The sequence below is a fragment of the Staurois parvus genome, unplaced genomic scaffold (assembly GCF_062004578.1).
Source record: "Staurois parvus isolate SC_StPar_1 unplaced genomic scaffold, SC_StPar_1.0 ptg000158l, whole genome shotgun sequence".
Lineage (NCBI taxonomy): Eukaryota > Metazoa > Chordata > Amphibia > Anura > Ranidae > Staurois > Staurois parvus.
Window position 1 is genome coordinate 337,087 of NW_028317954.1, and position 20,631 is coordinate 357,717.

The 20,631-nt window shown below is 42.8% G+C and overlaps 1 protein-coding gene across 2 annotated transcripts in view; it reads left to right on the plus strand.

The window, feature by feature from the left end:
* USP30 (ubiquitin specific peptidase 30) overlaps positions 1-2,130 on the plus strand; it is a 75,514-nt gene extending 73,384 nt beyond the window's left edge. For both annotated transcript variants that reach the window (XM_089675759.1, XM_089675760.1), the window contains exon 13: positions 768-2,130. In XM_089675759.1, the coding sequence (XP_089531885.1) occupies positions 768-1,032 (265 nt within the window). In that variant the 3' untranslated portion in view covers positions 1,033-2,130. The remainder of the gene's footprint in view (positions 1-767) is intronic.
* The last annotated feature ends 18,501 nt before the right edge of the window (positions 2,131-20,631 follow it).

Here is a 20,631-nt window from a genome sequence, read left to right on the forward strand (position 1 = left end):
TATGTTTTTTCCACTTCAGCATTATGGCCTCTACAGTGCTCGTTACCAATACCATCAGTATGTTTTGCAACGATAAGGTTGTGAAGGTCTTGAGAGAGCTCTTTGCTTTTACCCATCTTGATAGGTTTCTTGTGTGACACCTTGGTAATGAGACACCTTTTTAGAGACCATCAGTTGAGACTGAACCAGCTGATATTAATTTGCACTGACGATAGTGATAGATTTCAACTGGTGTCTTTGCTTTCCATGCCTTTTTGTACCTCCCTATGTGTTCAATACTTTTTCTCTGTTTCATTCCATTTTATTACACATAACGTAATTTCTGAACTTTTTTGTTTTTGTTTCTTTGTATGTATGGATTGCATGGGTTGTTACTGATATGTGGTGAAAATTTCATGTAAGTAGCTCCTTTAGAAATATATTTACTAAGAAAAATGGTGATGTGTTCAATACTTATTTTATCCACTGTATGTATTATTGCAGCGTGTAGATGTGAACCTAGACTTCTGCACCCACCCCACACATACACGCATAATGTGCACTACACATGAAGGGCCCAACACATTGAGAGAGAGCCCTGAGCATTAGTCAGCTCACATATAAAGGCTACCAGGTAAGATGTGGACCTAGGAATGGAGGCTAGTTCCTACCCAAAGGTCTACAAAATGGACTCTGTAGAACAAATCTTTAAATAATTTGTTAGTCTAGTTTGTATTATGTAATATTGCAAAAAAACAGATCTTCAATGTTACTTATTCTCATTGCAGTTCTTCCTCCTATCTCTTTCGTCTAATGGCGGTCATTGTTCATCATGGTGACATGCATTCAGGACATTTTGTTACCTACCGACGTTCCCCTCCTGCAGCCAAGAGTCAAAAGCATTCCAGCCAGCAGTGGTTGTGGATTTCAGATGACACAGTGCGCAGAGCAAACATACAGGAAGTTCTCTCGTCTTGTGCTTATTTGCTGTTCTATGAACGTGTGTTTTCAAAGTCCTGTAATCTAGTACATGAAACTAGAGCAGAGGAATAAAGGGAGCATAAGGGACGCTGCTCCTATTTTACATTTCATTTTATATGGTTTCACTAAATAGACTATTAGGCCAAACCTTACAATGGAATGGGACAGACTACAAACCTATACTGATAGAAATTAAAAGTGAATATGAGGTACCACCGATTTGGCAAAAGGGCAAAATAGTGAAATAGTTGTAAATTTATCACCATTTTTTTAAAAATACATTTCAACCTTTTACTATTCATAATTTACATAAGTTTACTGGGGATTTCATAGCTTTATTTTTAACCTGAAAGACTGTTTTCTGTTCAAGAAGCAAAGAACCCAAGATGATGATCATGTTGCATACAGCAAATCTAGCACATAAGTGCCCAGAAACCTATGTAACTGGTCAACATTTCTACACAAAACTTGAATATCTTAACCCGAAGAGAATAATGTGATGTATTGTAGCTTACTTGTCCTTGGATGGGGGGGGGACTGCATTTAATTTATTTTTTTTCCAGGATGAGTACATTTTCTGCAAGTACAGAAATTACCTGTGTCCTTGTAACTTTTTGTGAACTGATCTAATATCTCTAACAATGTTATCAGCTTTCTTTTATGAGCTACAACCTTCCATGTAATTAAGATGATGAGAGAGCAGTCTTTTGTAGTCCAAATCAGAATAGCAGTGTAGGGCGACAACAATGCTCATAAACACAGTACAGTGAGTGTTGTTGCACTACGATAGGAAGTGTCTTACTGGCAGGATCAGCAAGTGAAAGTAAAGAAATTCCCAAAAAAGAAAACTGATGGAGCAGCCTCTGGTGAATTGCAATATATTACATTTTGTTTTATGGTTTAGATATGGTTTAAACCTTGTAAAACCAATGTTTTTACATGTGGATCATACCCAATATCCAGCTAAAAGGCTTAGTTCTATTTCTCTTGAAATGTAAAATACAACAAAACATTGTTTCATTGCTGCATTTAATTGCTTCTCGTGTATATGTGTAAATAAGAGATTATTTATTCTTACCTTGACAGATTGTATTAAATAACTTGTAATTTACAATTTAATTTTAATATGTTGTAATATTATGTGGTAATAAAGAAGTTTTCTTGAACAAATGTGTTACATGCTATACCATTTAAATGCCATTTGTTTTCTGCAATTACTAACTGAAACCGTCTTGTAATCCCATTTACGACAAATTATCATTTAGTAATTTAAAGTGTAAGTGTAGGTATATATATATACACAAAAGACTAATATTTAAAGTGTCACTAACCCTGATTTCACTATATCTGGTCTTCCTCAGTACACAGAACAGGGAAATGCAATTAGTTTAGTAAATATAAACTGCTAGATACCTTTTATCATCAACAGTATATAGCAATCTTGTGACTTCTATCAGTGTCCAGCTGAGCACTGGTTAAAGCTTGTAGGAGGAGTTTTCATTCTCATCTCACTGGAGTTAAAGGCTGCATAACCCTTGACCCTCTGTTTGGATAGTGCTGATTGGCCCTCCCAAAGAAAATCTCTCTAGCAATACACACCAAACTGTGCTTGTGCAGTGTGACTCTCAAGAGCTCTGTGCTATCAGCAGATGGATTGGGGACAGTAGAAGAAGGGGAGGATCAGAGAAGACAGGATCAAACAGCCTTTAAACACAATAGGGAGAATTAACCCCTTAGGTCCCACAGTGATAACAATCATGCTTTACTGCATATACAAACTGATTTTACTGACCAAATGGAAGAAAACCTCTGTGCTAACCCAATTGTGTATCAAAGAGAAAATTAATGGTTTGTGTTGCAGCTACTCACTATACAGTGTAACGCAGTGTACTTAGTAACACACTAGACACTGTAATGCACTGTACACTGTAACTCAGTGTACCCAGTGTGCTCTCTTCCTCCTCTCCTGTTGCTCCTCTGGCTGCATAGAAATCTGCCTGAAGTCACGTGATTCTTCACCAGGCTGCCACTTGCTGGCTCCTCCCCGCTGAGGAGCCTGCGAGCAGCCTAGCTATTTCCCGGAGCAGTTTTTGGTAATTTTTTTTATTTTTGGAAGGCCTGGGGAAATAACTTTTGCAGACTGGATCCAGCATGCAGACCATTTTTAGAGGACCCCTGTATTACACCATGACATAAAAATCTTTACCAAGTAATTATAGACCTGTTAGTTTAACTTCTATAGTTGGGAAGATACTGGAGAGTTTAATAAAAGACCACATAGATGAGTTCTTGCTGGAAAAAAATATTGTAAGCAACAGACAGCATGGATTCATGAAAGACAGAAGCTGTCATATAAATCTGATTTCTTTTTATGAGGAGGTGAGCAAAACCTTGGACAAGAGGGGTGGCGGTGGATGTGGTATACTTGGATTTTACACAGCGCTTGACACAGTTTCCCACACACTGTGTAAGGTAAAGTCTACAGGCTTGGAAAAATCTGTATGTAAATGGATAGAAAACTGGCTAAAAGATCATATTCAAAGAGTAGTGGTTAATGATTCATACTCTGAATGGTCTAGGGTTATCAGTGGTGTACCCCAAGGTTCAGTGTTGGGACCCTTACTTTTAATATATTTGTAAACAATATAGGGTCTGGGATTAAAAATACCATTTCAGTCTTTGCAGGATGACACCAAGCTGTGCAGTGGAATAACGTCCTTACAGGATGTCTTCAATTTATAAGCTGACCTCAATGCACTGTTTAATTAGGCAAATATGTGGCAAATGAGATCTAATGTTGATAAATGTAAGGTGATGCACTTGGGGGCTAAGAATATGCATGCATCATACATACTAGAGGGGTACAACTGGGGGAGTCAATGGTGGAGAAGGATCTGGGAGTTCTGGTAGATCACAAGCTTAATAATGGCATGCAATGCCAAGCTGCGGTTTCTAAAGCAAGCACAATCCTCTCCAGAGAGAGAGATATCATATTACCCCTGTACAAATCATAAGTAATACCTCATCTGGAATATGCAGTTCAGTTTTGGGCACCAATTCACAGAAAGAACATTGGGGAACTGGAGAAAGTACAGAGATGGGCAACTAAACTGATAAGAGACATGGAGCAGCTCGGCTATGAGAAAAGATGAGAGGAACTGAATTTATTCTCTCTTGAGAAGAGGAGGTTAAGGGGGGTTATGATCAATAAGTATAAATACATCAGTGCTTCATATAGTGAACTCCGTGTAGAGCTATTCACCCTGAGGTTTCCTACGACTAGTCAGCCTATTTCTGACACATTAATGAAGGAGATGCTCCTTTCATTAAGATCATCTATAAAGTCAGATATCATTAACTCTATGCAACAAATCAAATTAGAGATTAATAATCTTGGTGACAGAGTTGACCATGTTAAAACAAAAATGTGAAAATATGCCACTTCCTTTAACACCATCATTATAACCACCTGTGATGGTGGTGTAGGCAGTAGAGCAACAGCCTTGCAAGCATGAGGTTATGAATTCGAGAGTTTGAATCCCTGGACCAACAAGTGGTAAGCATGCTGTAGAAATAAATGGGATTTCAATGGTCACAAAATGGGTGGCTAAGGGAGTAGGAAAGGGCCCTTAGAGGGGGTGAAAGTATCTCTAGGAGTGCTGAGGGAGGTGGGCTGTTGGGGGATGAGTTGGTAAAGGTTGCCAGCTCAGGGAGTTGCTTGATAAAAGGTGAAAAACAGCAGCAGACCCTTGGTCCATGTCTGCCCTTAATTGTCCTGTTCATCCTCTCTGCCATTCCTGAATTCTGTGGGTGATAAGGGATGTGAAATTTCCACTGAATAACCATTGATTTGGCTACCTGTTGAGTCACTTTGGATGTGAATGCTGGGTTCTTGTCTGAATCAATCACCCGAGGACATCCCCATCTCGGAATGATTTCCTTGCACAAAATTTTGGCCACAGTGGAGGCATCCTCTTTGTTAGTGATAAAAACATCTGGCCATTTTGAAAATGTATTCACTATAACCAGCAGATACTTACCTCTCTTGTTGTTAGGCATGTGTGTAAAGTCAATCTGTAATTCTTCAAAAGGACCCTGTGGCGGAGGAAGATGGTCATGATGACCATACTGCTGTCCTGTATTATTGTTCCTCAAATAAATAACACACCTTCCTATCTGATCTTGCACTCGTTGTAACAAATTCTGTATACAAAAACATTTTTTCATTTCCTGCAAACTGCCATCCTCTTTTGTGGCTGTGTATTGTAATTCTTTGAGTAAATGTTGTTCTAGGAGCATGGGTGACTCAAAACAAGACTGGCAGACTCCTGTGAAGGCTGCAAATCAGCTTCCTTGGCCGTACGGTCAGCCAATGCATTACCCAGAGCTATGGGGTCATTTGAAGATGTAAGGACTTTACATTTGATAACAACAATAGTACATGGTTTGTGTATGGTTTCTAAAAGATCATTCACTAAAGATGCATGAGAAATACCTTTTTCATCTGCTGTAACAAATCCCCTTTGCTGCCAAATCTTGCCAAAATCATGTACTACACCAAATGCATATTTGGAAATCGTGTAAATATTAACATCTTTCCCTTCAAATAATTCTTAGATACGGGTCAGGGCTTTGATTTCTGTAGCCTGTGCTGAGAGATAAGGGAGGGGCTTTGCTTCCCATACCTTATCTGGGAGTGGGACAACTGCATAACCTGACAAGTAGACATTGTCATTAGGTCTTGTGCATGACCCATCTACAAAAATATCAACACTCCCTTCTACTGGCTCTTCTAACATGTCATGTCTGGAAGTAGTGTCTTCATGTATAATTGAAAAACAATCATGTTCCTTGGGAGGAATGTCAGATTCTTACTTCATACCAAGCATGCCATTTAAAACAGCAATTGGTCCTGAACTTGGAGAGGAGTATTTAATTGATAAATTAAAAGTGGAAGTGAGAATAACCTCATACCCACTGGCTCTTTGAGCTGTCTTGTTGTGTAGTAAGATTCTTCAGAATTTGTAATACATGATGTGTGGTACGTAACATGTCCCAATGTAATAGCCATAGATGCCTCCACTCCCATTGCACACACCGCCAAAGCTCTCAGACACACTGGCATGCCTTGCACCGGCACAGGGACTACTTTGGAAAAATAGGCTACTGGACGAATGGCCTCCCCATGTTCCTAGGCGACTACCACCACCATGGTTTTACAATTGTCTCTTGCATACACATGAAAAGGAACTTTGTAAGAAGGCAAGCCCAATGCAGGAGAGGAAACTAAAGAGGACTTCATGGTTTTGTAGGCATCTTTTAAATCTTGGGTCCACTTTATTTGGTCGGGCGCCTCGACCTTAGTATTTTGCCTCAGTATGCTGTCATAGTGTAAACAGTCAGGTATTCATTACCTGCGATAGTTTACCATACCAAGAAAGGAAAGCACTTAGTCACTGGGTGGGGCAGACCCAGAATGGCTTGGATCCTTGACTTACAGTGCGCATACCTTTTGTTAGAGTGAAACCCAGATATTCAACAGAATCTTTGCAATATTGAATTTTATGCCTCGACACCTTGTGTCCTTCATCACCCAAATAAGCTAACAGAGACAAACTATCCTGCCTACAGGCCTCTCTGCTTGGACTGCAAACCAAGATCTCATCAACATAAAAAAGGAGCACTGAACCATAACATGGAATCCATCCCTTTAGGGACTCACAGAGTACCATTGAATATACTGCTGGAGAATCGACATAGCCCATAGGAATATGACGCCAGGTTAGCTGGCGATCGCCGATGGTAAAAGCCAAAAGTAGTTGTGTCTCCTCATCAACTGGGATGGAAAAAAACACATTACTTAAATCAAGGACGGTGTAATATTATGTTGTGCAGGGAATAGAGGTCACCAAAGACGGTACATCTGGGGCCACTGGTACTACAAGAGAATTAATTCCCCCCCAAGTACTGAACAAATCTGTATGAACCATCAAGCTTTTTAACAGGATTGACTGGGCTATTATAAGGTGATTATCAGAGCCTGGGTCCGAACCTGGGCCCTCTGGGGGGAGTGGCAATGTTTCTTCTTGCTGAGCCACCTGGAATACTGGACAGCCCCCTTTACAATTATTATGATGATCCTACCTTGACCTTGTTTATCATGAACCTTGAACCCCTTGCTCCTCCCATGAACTTCCTGATATAAGCCATGTCTCTGCAGTTCCTGTTTGCCAGAGTATTGTGCTCTCCAGTCAGTATGGTGCTCCTTATCATCTCTGCTGTTATCCGTATTTTGCTATCACTCGTTATTGACCCTTGGCTTGTTCTCGACTACGCTTCTGCCTGATCCCAACCTGAAACTGCTCCTTACTGACCTTGGCTTGTTTACTGACCACGCTTCCGTTTGATCCTTACCTGTTTACATGCTACTGGACCTCCGCTTTCTCACCTCCTGGTGGGGTGATCCTGAGGACCGCGACCTGGTGCTAATACGCAGCCAAAGCCATCTCCACCATTAGGAGCTCTGGTGAACACCGGTTGGTACTTAGAATTCGCATCTCGGGTGATCTCACTCCTCTGCCACAGTGACCTGCCTGTGTACCTATCCTGCTGGTTTCAGGTAAGCCTTTCCACTGCTATAGAAACTGGTCTTTGAGCCTGACCCCTGTTCCTGACATCAATACTCTGGCCCAAACATGGAGGCCACAATAGCAAACGTTGTGGCTCCTCTTAGGCAGTAAATTTCTGAGCTGCAGGAATTCAGGATTACCCATCAAGAAAAAGTTGCCAAACTAGAAAGCATAATGGATAGGCAACAGGGAGAGATTCATACTCTGCAGAGACAACTGCTGAACCGAGATGATACCAACTCACATATGCCCCAGCCCCAACCATCTAAGTTTAATGGAAACCGCCACCACTCCAGGGGTTTCTTTAATCCATGTTGTGTTCAAAATAATAGCAGTGTGTTGAAAAAAGTGAATAAAGCTCAAAATCCTTCTAATAGCTTCCATTTCCATGCACACAAATGCATTGGGAACACTACACATTCTGTTCCAAATCAAAACATGAAGAAAAATATATCAAATTTGTGTTGTTCCTCTAAAAAAAATTGAAGAAAAGTGAATATTAGACTGTTCAAAAAAATAGCAGTGTTTGTATTCTTCTTTACAAACTCAAACATTCACTATATAAACTGAAAAATGTTTGAAGATTTTGCTTTCCTTTGAATCACTTAATTAATATTTAGTTGTGTAACCACTGTTTCTGAGAACTGCTGTACATCTGTGTTACATGGAGTCAACCAACTTCTGGCACCTGTGAACAGGTATTCCAGCCCAGGATGATTGGACTACATTCCACAGTTCTTCTCTATTTCTTGGTTTTGCCTCAGAAACTGCATTTTTGATGTCACCCTACAAGTTTTCTATTGGATTAAGATCCGGGGATTGGGCTGGCCACTCTATAACGTCAATCTTGTTGGTCTGGAACCAAGATGTTGCACGTTTACTGGTGTGTTTGGGGTCATTGTCTTGTTGGAACACCCATTTCAAGGGCATTTCCTCTTCAGCATAAGGCAGCCTGACCTCTTCAAGTATTCTGATGTATTTGAACTGATCCATGATCCCTGGTATGTGATAAATAGGCCCAACACCATAGTATGAGAAACATCCCCATATCATGATGCTTGCGCAGCCATGCTTCACTGTCTTCACAGTGTACTGTGGCTTGAATTCAGTGTTTGGGGGGTCGTCTGACAGACTGTCTCTGGCCACTAGACCCAAAAAGAACAATCTTACTTTCATCAGTCCACAAAATGTTGCGCCATTTCTCTTTAGGCCAGTCAATATGCTCTTTGGCAAATTGTAACCTCTTCAGCATGTCTTTTTTTCAACAGTGGGACTTTGCAGGGGCTTCTTGCAGATAGCTTGGCTTCACTTAGGTGTCTTCTAATTGTAACAGTACTCACAGGTAACTTTAGACCTTCTTTGATCTTCCTGGAGCTGATTGTTGGCTGAGTCCTTGCCATTTTGGCTATTCTTCTATCCATTCGAATGGTAGTTTTTTGCTTTCTTCCACGTCTTTCAGGTTTTGGTTGCCATTTTAAAGCATTTGCGATCATTTTAGCTGAGCAGCCTATCATTTTCTGCACTTCTTTATATGTTTTCCTCTCTCCAATCAACTTTTTAATTAAAGTACGCTGTTCTTCTGAACAATGTCTGGAACGACCCATTTTCCTCGGAATTTCAGAGAGAAATGTACTGTAACCAGCATGTACAACATTTGCTGCCTTCCTTCCTTAAATAAGGGCAATAATTGCCACCTGTTTTTCAAAGAATGAATGACCTTACTAATAGAACTCCACACTGCTATAATTTTGAACATGCCCCTTTCAATTAGTGATTCAATTACACAGAATCAGCAGCATGCATGTCATGACTGTTGGGTCTGTTGGATTTCTATTACTCTACTCTATTACACCTGCTAGTAAATTATTTGCCATGTAGAAATATCATTTCAACCAAAAACAGTGATTGATCAGGTTAGTGATGTCTGACTGCTATTATTTTGAACACAACTGTATATTTCCAAATGCACCTTGCTGCATTTCCTTCACAGAAAAAGAAGGTAATGTTTGTTATTGGACTTCTGACTGGGGAAGCTCTAGCTTGGGCCTCCCCTTATATAGAACAAGACAATGGCACTTTGAATAATTTTGATACATTTTTGACCGCAATGAATCAGGTTTTTGATGATCTCACCCATTGCGCTACTGCCGAAGCAAAGTTGCATAGTCTGTGGCAGGGTAAGCACTCGGTCGCTGAATACACAGCCGAATTCAGATGTTGGATCGCAGATATCACTTGGAACCCTGCAGCACAAGAAAGCCAGTTCCGTCAAGGGCTTTCTGAACAGGTAAAGGATGAGTTTGCCAGAGTAGATATTCCTAATGATCTTGAGGAATTCATCCAATTATGTATCCGAATTGATCAAAGACTTACAGAAAGGAGGAAGGAAAGGCTGGGAATGTTTGGAAATAATAGGGCATGCATCTCTCTGCTAGTCCATTTGTTCAGTAGGATTCAAAAGTCTCTCTGGGTTCTAACAATCCTGAGCCTATACAGGTTTATGCTATCAAGAGATCCATTTCCATTCAGGAGAGAGAGAGAGAAGACGGTCAGAACTTATGTCTATATTGAGGGGACTCTGGTCATTATGTAGTTAATTGTCCTAACAAAGTTAGAAGAACAATTGCTATGACTGATGTGATTGTGCCTGAACAAATAAACTCTATTAGCCAGTCTGTCTCCCCACTGATTCCTGAAGAAAATAAAGTGAACACTCTACTCTCTCATTTTTCATCCCCATTAAACTTGTCTCCAAGGGCCGTGAAATCTCCTGCTTGACTCCGGGCCTGGGGGTAACTTTATGGATATAGAATTTGCCCATAGCAATAATATTTAAGCAAGAAATACGTTTACCCCTATTGATATGGAGACAGTTGATGGTTCACCCTTATCTTCAGGACCTGTTACCCATAAAATGGTTCCCCTGGTACTGCAGTTTGAGGTTGACCATTGTGAGACTATCAGCTTTCAGATGATTACGTCACCCAAGTTTCCTATCATCCTGGGCATTCCTTGGTTCTCCACTCACAATCCTTCCATCAACTGGGGAGCAAGGACTATAAATGTTATGTCCCCCCCCCCCCCCCCACTGTGAAAAATATTGTAAGAAACCTTGTCGACCAAGTTCTTCACCGGCCAAGGAATCGCAAAGTGATATAGTAGCTATCCAGTCATATGACAACTTGGCCCCACAATACCATGAGTTCCGGGATGTATGTGACAAGAAAAATGCAGATCAATTACCTCCTCATCGCCCATATGATTGTCCCATTGAGCTGCTCCCAGGGGTAGAAATACCTTTTGGCTCCCTTTTCAATCTGTCGGAACCTGAATTAAAAGTGTTCAGGGTGTGGATTGATGAGAATTTAGAAAAGGGCTTTATTAGCCACTCAACATCTCCTGCAGGAGCAGCCCTGTTCTTTGAAAAGAGAGACTCCACCTTGCGTCCATGCATTAACTACAGAGACATGAATAAAATCACAATTAAAAACCGTTAGCCACTACCCTTGATCTCTGAAATGTTGGAAAGACTTTGTTTTGCCAAAATCTTTACAAAACTTGATTAACGAGGGGCATATAACCTTGTCCGCATTCGTCAAGGAGACGAATGGAAAACCGCCTTTAAAACCAGGTATGGGCATTTCGAGTCCTTGGTTATGCCGTTTGGACTTTGCAGCGCCCCTGCAACTTTTCAGCATTTCATCAACTATGTTTTACGTGATCTGTTGGACCAATTTCTAATTGCTTATCTGAATGATATTCTTATCTTTTCCGATAATTGGGAGGAGCACCGCAAACATGTTTGCACTGTGTTTGAAAGATTAAGGAAGAATAGACTTTACATTAAATTGGAGAAATGCGAGTTTGAACAAACCCAGATCCAGTTCTTAGGCTATATCATTTCTCCAGAGGGAGTGAGCATGGATCCCAAGAAGATCAAAGCAGTGGTAGATTGGTCAGCACCTGGAAATGTTAAGGAAATTCAATGTTTCGTCGGGTTTGCCAACTTCTACAGAAAATGGATAAGAAACATTTCTAAAGTGATAGCTCCAATTACACAGCTGACAAAGAAAGGGCTACCCTTCGTGTGGACCCCTGAGGCACGGGCTGCGTTTGGAAAGCTAAAAACTCTCTTCACTTCTGCACCAATTTTGGTACATCCCGATCCTGAACTACCCTTTATAGTGAAAGTGGATGCTTCTAATTCTGCCATGGGAGCTATCCTGTCTCAGCGAAGTGATGAAAGAATGCAGCTTCATCCTTTTTGCCTACTTCTCTCCTTTTGATGTCCTCAGCTGAAAAGAATTACGACATTGGGAATAAAGAGTTACTGGCAATTAAGGAAGCCTTTTCTGAATGGAGGCATCTGCTAGAAAAGGCTAATCATCCTGTAACTGTTCTCACTGACCATAAAAATCTGGAATTCATTCGCTCGGCCAAGAGATTGTCTTCTAGACAAGCACGTTGGTCTTTATTCTTTTCCAGATTCTATTTTATTATATGATATGGACCTGGATCGAGGAATGGTAAGGCTGATGCCTTATCAAGGATGCTGTCTGAGCCTCCCCAGGAGGGCAACTCTGAATGTTCAATCCTAACTCAAAAGAACTTCCTAGGGGCCACAAGTGCAAAGACAATCTTGAGTCTTCTCAAAGAGTGGTATGAGAATGACCCAATTCTCAATGATCCTCCTAAGGACATTAACCTTGAATACAAGAACAGCTTTTGGACTCAAGCACATTGTCCCTATGTACCTGAGTCTGCTCGGGCGGAAGCCCTCAAATTAGTTCATGACTCTAAACTTGTGGGACATTTTGGGATTTCAAAGACAGATGAACTTTTGTCATGTTCCTTCTGGTGGCCTAGTTATAGGAAAGATATCAAACGCTACGTGGCCTCCTGTCTGACGTGCGCACGTCATAAGACACCCCGAGCTTCTCCTTTGGGGTTGCTTCAGCCTCTTCCTGTTCCATCAAGACCTTGGGGGTCAATTTCTATGGACTTTGTAGTCGAATTACCTCCCTCAAAAGAAATGACCACTATCTTGGTAGTCGTCGACCGTCTTACTAAGATCGCTCATTTTATACCTGTTAAGGGGGTACATTCTGCTGAAAAACTGCAGAGTTGATGGTTCGAGATGTTTTTAAACTACATGGAATTCCTGATGATGTGGTATCTGACAGAGGAGTACAGTTTACATCAAAATTTTGGAAAAGCTTTTGTTCAGCTTTAGGGGTAACAGTTAACCTGTCCTCTGCTTTTCATCCACAGTCTAATGGTCAGACCGAGAGGACCAATCAAACTTTGGAGCAGTACCTTTGGTGTTTTGTCAGTTATCTTCATGATGACTGGGTGGACCATCTACCTACGGCAGAGTTTGCCTATAACAATGCTAAACATAGCTCCACCTCGCAAAGCCCTTTTTTCCTCAACATGGGGTATCATCCAGTTTTTATTCCTGATCTCCCTATCGCAACTCAAATTCCTGCTGTTGCCAACAGATTAACTACATTGCAGGAGATTCAGGCGAAGTTGATCGAGACTTTGGGGGAAGCTCAGGAATGTTATAAAAAGGCTGCCGACAGTCATCGCAGATCACTTCCTACCTTTTCATATGGGCGACAAGGTTTGGCTGTCAACCAAATATCTGAAGGATCATGTTCCATCTGCAAAGTTGGGCCAAAAGTTTGTGGGACCTTTCCAGATTTCTGCTCAGATCAACCCAGTCACCTTTCGCTTAAAACTTCCTGACAGTATGAAGATTCACCCTGTTTTTCACGTATCGCTTTTCAAACCGTTTCATGAAACTTTTTTCTCTGGAAGAACTCTTCCACCTCCTCCACCTGTTGAGGTACAAGGTGAAGAAGAATATGTGGTGGAGAAGATTCTTGACTCTAGGATGTTTAGAGGAAAATTGCAATATATTGTCCAATGGGAAGGATATGGGCAAGAGAAGAATTCTTGGGAGCCTGAGGAAAATGTTTATGCTCCTAGATTAACAAGAGAATTCCCCACAAGCCTGGCCCTAACACGTCTAGGGGACGTCCTGTGAGGAGGAGAGTACTGTCAGAGCCTGGGCCCAAACCAGGGCCTTCTGCGGTGAGTGGCAATGTTTCTTCTTGCTGAGCCACCTGGAATGCTGGACAGCTCCCTTGACAATTATTATGATGATCCTACTTTGGCCTTGTTTATCATGAACCTTGAACCCCTTGCTCCTCCCATGAACTTCCTGATATAAGCCATGTCTCTGGAGTTCCTGTTTGGCAGATTATTGTGCTCTCCAGCCAGTATCGTGCTCCTTATCATCTCTGCTGTTATCCGTATTTTGCTATCACTTGTTATTGACCTTTGGCTTGTTCTCGACTACGCTTCTGCCTGATCCCAACCTGAAACTGCTCCTTACCGACCTTGGCTTGTTTACTGACCACGCTTCCGTTTGATCCTTAATTGTTTATACGCTACTGGACCTCCGCTTTCTCATCTCTTGGTGGGGTTATCCTGAGGACTGTGACCTGGTGCTAACACACAGCCAAATCCATCTCCAACATTCGGAGCTCTGACCTCTGTTCGTGATAGTGATATCACAGGGGTCAAAATTCCCTCTTTTAAAAATATTTCAATCATGGGTTGGATGCTTTCTAACTTTTCCTTGGCCAAAGGGTATTGCTTTTGAAAAACTGGGTGTGTGTTAGGCTTCAGTGTGGCTTTATATGGTGTACAAGGTATAAATCCTACATACAACTTAACCCTTGCCCACACTAACGTAGGGGTAAGCTTGGGTGGCTCCCACGTTGTCTCCTGCATTTTTCCTGGACCTCAAATGATACTAAATGAATTATCCTACTCCTCTTTACTCACCTCTTCATCTCCTGCATCTTCTGACTCCTCACTTGCTGTGTCCCTCTCCTGTAATGTCTACTTTCTCACCATTGATGTCTGTCTGCCTGATTCCATTGCTTTTCTTCCTACCTTGCCTTTGTTTTTTTTACCTTCTTTTTTTTCCCGGGCGACAGAGCAGCCACAGTTTGCTGCATCTGGTCTAAAGTCTTTCCCCGCACAACTTTAGTCTCTTTCCACTCCTTATTTATTTTTTTGCAATGATAAACCTGAACCTGGCTCTTGTTCCTTAGAATCCTCCCCATCTCCATCGATCACTGCCAAACGGCCTCTTTCATCGGTAGGAGACGGTGGGGACTCTTGCGCTGGGACAAAGTCTAATGCATGTTTCCTCTGATTGTGTTGAGGATACAGCAGAATATAATCAGGAAGCGCAGTGGCAGGCGTAAAAAAAGTGTCACAAAAAGGGTTATTACTCTGTGTAATTACTGGGGCAAAAGGGATTGATGTTGGGTGCTTATATCCTGGGACATACTAAAATCAATTCAATGCACCCCCTTTCATATTTCATATCCCACTCAGGATCTGGACCAAAATAGGGAAAGGAAGTTTTGTCCCCTAAACATATCAACATTATCATTGTCCCCATCTCTGGGAAAAGGACTGGCCCTTGCCATAGTGGAACACCATTCCACCAAGCTGTTGTCCCATGGGACAACATAATAATCAATAAAGGTGACACTCGGGCAACATACTCTTTACATGTCTCATCAGCTGGTACTTGGGATTTTTCTAGAGCTGATCCATTTTCCTTAAAAAAAAATTTTAACAATTTTTTTTTCTCTTAACACTTTACGTGGTAGCTTAAGAGGGTCTGGGTACTTCCCCTTACCATGGGAATTTCCCATGGTCACTGCAAAGCAAGAAAGCAATGTTATGTGAGCTGGCCTATGTGTTTCTCTCCTGGTGATTACTCATTGTGCAGGGTGAAGCTGTACTGAACTGACGTAGAGCTCCGACAAAATTATTCTCAACTGCGCAAGTGCTTCAAGGCTTAAAATCACCTGGACAGATACACCCCTATTCTGACTCAATCAGAGTGCCACCATGCTTTCACCTATCCCAGGTCAATGGATAAATCTCCTCGCTGAATAGATGGTGCGTCTCACAGTCCTGGTAGAGACTTATAATACATCTACTTAACAGTTTCTCTACTTGCAAGCGAACATAAGCACTTAGCACACTAATCTGTATGATTGTATAGAGGACACACACAAATTTCTTAATGAACCTAGGTTCTGTTTAACCCTGCGAGCTCCCAAAGCTCCAGCGGACAACTGCTCATGCTACCGCAGCAAAGAGGCGTGGTCGAGATTAAAAATACTGATTTTAACATGCATGTAAGAAATGTCAAAATTGGCTTGGGTAGCAGGTGGCTAAGGTTAGATAGGCTGCCTCACCATGTGCATGATAAGGCCCTCGCATTTTAACTATCAACACACGCATATCTGACAGTGGCGCAGGCAGTAAGGCTCTGGGCTTGCAAGCACAAGGTTGTGAGTTCAAATCCCCGCACCGGTGCACGCAAACATCTTAGTAGCCTTTAAATAGGATTGCATTGAGTGCGGCATCAATAAATGGCTTGTTTGCTGTCGCTTCTTACAATTGACTTGTGACGTAAAAATATTGCAAAGACCATCCTTTTATTTTCAAGGGCCTCTAATGCAACGGAAATACGCTGTTTGGAGGAGTCATTTTTTGGGCCCCCCAAAAATGCTGATGTTGACATGCCTGTAAGAATTGTCTGGGTAGCCATTTCTCCATAAAGAGGATTGAAAAAAAATATTTGTTTATCAAGAGCCCCCTTGCCCTCTGTGCTCATGCCTAAATGCAAACGCATGCGTGGGTCCCGCACGCCTACGTACACGGTGATCGCACCACACATGTCAGGTATCGGCGCAAACGTCAGAGTGAGAGCAAGACCTCCGGTGTCACTTTAAACTGGTAGCCTGTAAAGTGTCATCTACGGATAACTTAAGGTCCCTGCATTAATGTGCATTTTGTTTTCTCAGACATTTGCAAAAAACAACATTTTATTTTCCAGGGCTTCTGGTTAAAAGAAAAAAAGGCTGTTTAGAGGTTCTAAGCAATTTTTGCGTTGCCACCATAAATGCTGATGTTGACATGCGTGTAAAACATGTCAGAATTGGCCTGGCTAGCTATTTCTCCATAAAGAGGATCTGTCGTGCCCTATGTTTTCCCAATCAAGAAATAAAAAAAGAAAGATTAAAGCAAATTACAACAAAAATGTTTTTTTCCAGAGCCCCCTTGCCCTCTGTGTTCATGAGTAAATGCAAAACGCATATGTGGGTCCCGCATGCCTACGAACACGATGATCGCACCACACATGTCAGGTATCGGCGCAAACGTCAGACTGAGAGCAAGACCTCCGGTGTCACTTTAAGCTGTTAGTCGGTAAAGTGTCACCTATAGAGAATTTAAGGCCCCTGCGTTAACGTGCCTATTTTCCCAAACATAGGCGTTTGAAAACCGGCTGTGCAAATATCGCGTGGTGTAGAAAAAATGCAATCACCGCTATTTTATTTTTTATATGATATTTAAGGGCTTCTAAGTCATTTTTCCGGCACATTAAAAATACTGATTTTAACATGCATGTAAGAAATGTCACAATTGGCTTGGGTAGCAGGTGGCCAAGGTTAGATAGGCTGCCTCAACATGTACATGATAAGGCCCCCGCATTTTAACTATCAACGCATGCATATCTGACAGTGGCGCAGGCAGTAAGGCTCTGGGCTTGCAAGCACGAGGTCGTGAGTTCAAAACCCCACTCTGCTGCATTGGAGACTTTGTCGTAAACATCCATGGAGCGCAGTGCCAGCAAATTCACACTTGAAAAGCCAATGAGCAAATGTTGAGGGCTGTTATAAAGTCAAACTAATCCAGGACCTCTGCATTTGAAAACATCTGATGTTTGGGGTTTCTACGTCATTTTGTGGTTTTTGATGTTACCACGCATGTAAGTAAATGACACAATTTACCGTGGTAGCAGGTGGCTAAGGTTAGATAGGATTCCTCAAAAGTACATGATAAGGACCCTGCATTTTGAGCATCATCATAACCACCTGTGACAGTGGCGCAGGCAGTAGAGCAACGGACCGGCAAGCGTGAGGTCACAAGTCTGTGAGTTTGAATCCCCGGACCGGCGAGTGGTAAGTATGCAGTAGAAATTAAATGGGATTCCAATGTGTTCAAAACAGGTGGTTAAGGGAGTAAAAAAGGGGACTCGGGGGGGGGGGGGGTGAAAGTATCCCTAGGGGTACTGAGGGAGGTGGGGCTGGTTGCCAGCTCAGGTGGGTTACAAGGTGAAAAAAGTAATCTGTCAGTTGTTCAGGAAGGGCTTAGCAGAGAGGGTAATGGCAGAGTGCTGAAGGGGTCGGGCTGGCATGCACCAGTGGGGGGGGGAAGAGAAAGGATTCTGAAGGGTGGTGTGCGGGGGCTGTGGGAAGGGGGCTCAGATGGAGGAGGCATAGGTAGGAGCACCTTCAGGGGTGGGGATGATAGCGGGGAGGGGGGTATGGTGCAGGGAAGAAAGGATCCAGAAGGGTGGAGAGGCAGGGGGCTGTGAGAAGTGAAAGGGTGGGGTCAAAGCTAGTTGTCAGGCATGGGAGCACTGGGGGAGGGGGCTCAGATAGATAGATAGAGGGAAGGGGTAGAGCTGGTAGGCATAGGTAGGAGCACCCTCAGGGGTGGGGATGATAGTGGGGGGGGGGAGAGATAGGATCCTGAAGGGTGGTGTGGGGGGGGGGGTCAAAGCTAGTTGTCAGGCATGGGGGCACTGAGGAAGGAGGCTCAGATAGAGGGAGGGAAGGTGTAGAGCTTGGTAGGCATAGGTAGGAGCACCCTCAGGGGTGTGGATGATAGTGGGGAGGGGGGGGTATGGTGCAGGGAAGGAAGGGTGGAGAGGCAGGGGGCTGTGAAAAGGGGGGGGTCAAAGCTAGTTGTCAGGCATGGGGGCACTGGGGAAGGGGGCTCAGATGGAGGGAAGGGGTAGAGCTGGTAGGCAGGAGCACCGTTGTAGTGGGGAGGGAGGTATGGTGCAGGGCGGAAAGGGTCCCGAAGGGTGGTGAGGCTATGTGAAGGGGAGTCAATGCTAAGCTTGTCAGATATGGGGGGGTTGCAGGGAAGGGAGATATGGGCTAAGTGAGAGGGAAGATGTGGTGGGGTACAGAGGCAGTAAAAAGGGAGGGCCAGGCAAAAGAGAGGGGGAGAAGGGTAGTCTAGATGCAAAGAGTGTCCTCATCCTACACACCTGTCCCTTACTGCAGCTTCCCCTTTTAACACCACTGGTCTCCCACCAACCCTTTCACCAGGCCCACTTCCTCATCTTCCTGCCAACGCTTACCCCTCCTACCTTTTCCCTATCCCCACATCAGCTTCCCCCCCTTCTACCAACCCTTTCCCCATGCCTCAGAATCCCCTTTTAACCAGGCCCACTTCCTCACCTTCCTGCCACAGCTTATCCCTCCTAGCTTTTCCCACCCCACCTGCCTCTTCCCTATCCCAACATCAGCTTCCCCTTCTCCCTCCACCAACCCTTTCCCCCTGGCTTCAGAATCCCCTTTGCCCAGGCCCCACCCTGCTCTTGAAACCCCGCTGTTGCCCATCCCAGTTTTATTGTGGAACCACTGAGGATGTTACCTACTTGGCACCTCTAACTTAGCCAATTTAGACATGATTTAAGCCCCCTTCAATGAATTCCCGCCCACATGCCACACTGGGGATTCGAAGTGCAGAGCCGAAGTGCAATGCTCAATACTTAAGCCAAGCTCAATACTTTAGCCAAGATGATCTTTGCCAATGCTACCCCTGGATTAAAATGAGCATGAGTATATGAAAATTGAGGAGTACAATATACCTATATTTTATGCAAGCCCTAAAGCTTGTACAAATAGAGATAGTCTTCATTGAAGTCATTTGTTTTCAGCTTGAAGTAGATTTTGAATATTGTATTCTTTACACATATCACCACCAGCAGGATTTACATTACAGCAAGGCTGTGTGATATGCATAGAATCTAAGGAAGGCAGGCTCCCATATTCAAACTTACAACTTGATGGTTGCTAATCTTTCATCTTACACGCTACTTCACTGGCCATTGAGTTGGTGTGTGAGCTATCTAAAAAACATGGTATTAGAAAGCATTCCATGGACAGCACAGAGCAGCAGCTGATTCATAACTATCAATGTTCTTATTGGTAATTCTTATTGCTTCCAAAATCTTTAACTTTATTCATATTACTGTGGTGTTTATTTTGCTCTTTTTGTCTAACCCAAATTTATGAGCTGATCTTAATCTTTACAACTCTGCCCTCCTGTTCTCTTGTTGTCTCTTGTAGTCCTCCTTTAGTGTGAGAAGTTAGCCCTGTTAGCCATGTGTCTCTCCTATGCATTCCTAATTGATTAATTGGCAATACCTCCACCCAATTCAGTATAAATTTAAGCCTTCCTTAGGGGAGGCACAGCCAGGGGTAGCACAGCCAAAGATCATCTTGGCTTAAGTATTGAGCTTGGCTTAAGTATTGAGCTTGACTTAAGTATTGAGCATTGCACTTCGGCTCTGCACTTCAGCGAAAACACAAAGCGAGAAGACACAGCAGACAACTTCAAATACTAAATAGGCTACAGGTGACCTGCTTCCCCATCTAGCTCTTTCATCTAGTACCTAGCCTGCTTCTTCATCTCACCACTCTGTAACATGCACTCCCTACTCCAACTTCTCACAGTTGTATCCTCTCTCTTCAAACTTTCTCTCCTTCACCCATCTTCTCCATATATATATATATATATATATATATATCACCCTCATTCCTGTCTTTGCCTTCTTACTGTACTCAACTCCTGCTAATTCTGAACCCACATACTAATAAGACCTCCAGGACACTGGAATTTGTTCCTCCACATAGGTCATACTCCCATATTACTTCTCTCACCCTTCTGCTTCTCCTAACATCTGAAGACATTCCCCGAAATCCTGGGCCGCCATCTTTTTCCTTTGAACAACACACCTGGCAACCCCTATCCTCTAACAGCGGCCGCAATCCACACAATCTGGTTACTATTCATCTTCTTCATACAAACAGCCTCCCCTTTTCCTGTGCCCTTTGGAATGTCCGCTCTGTCTGTC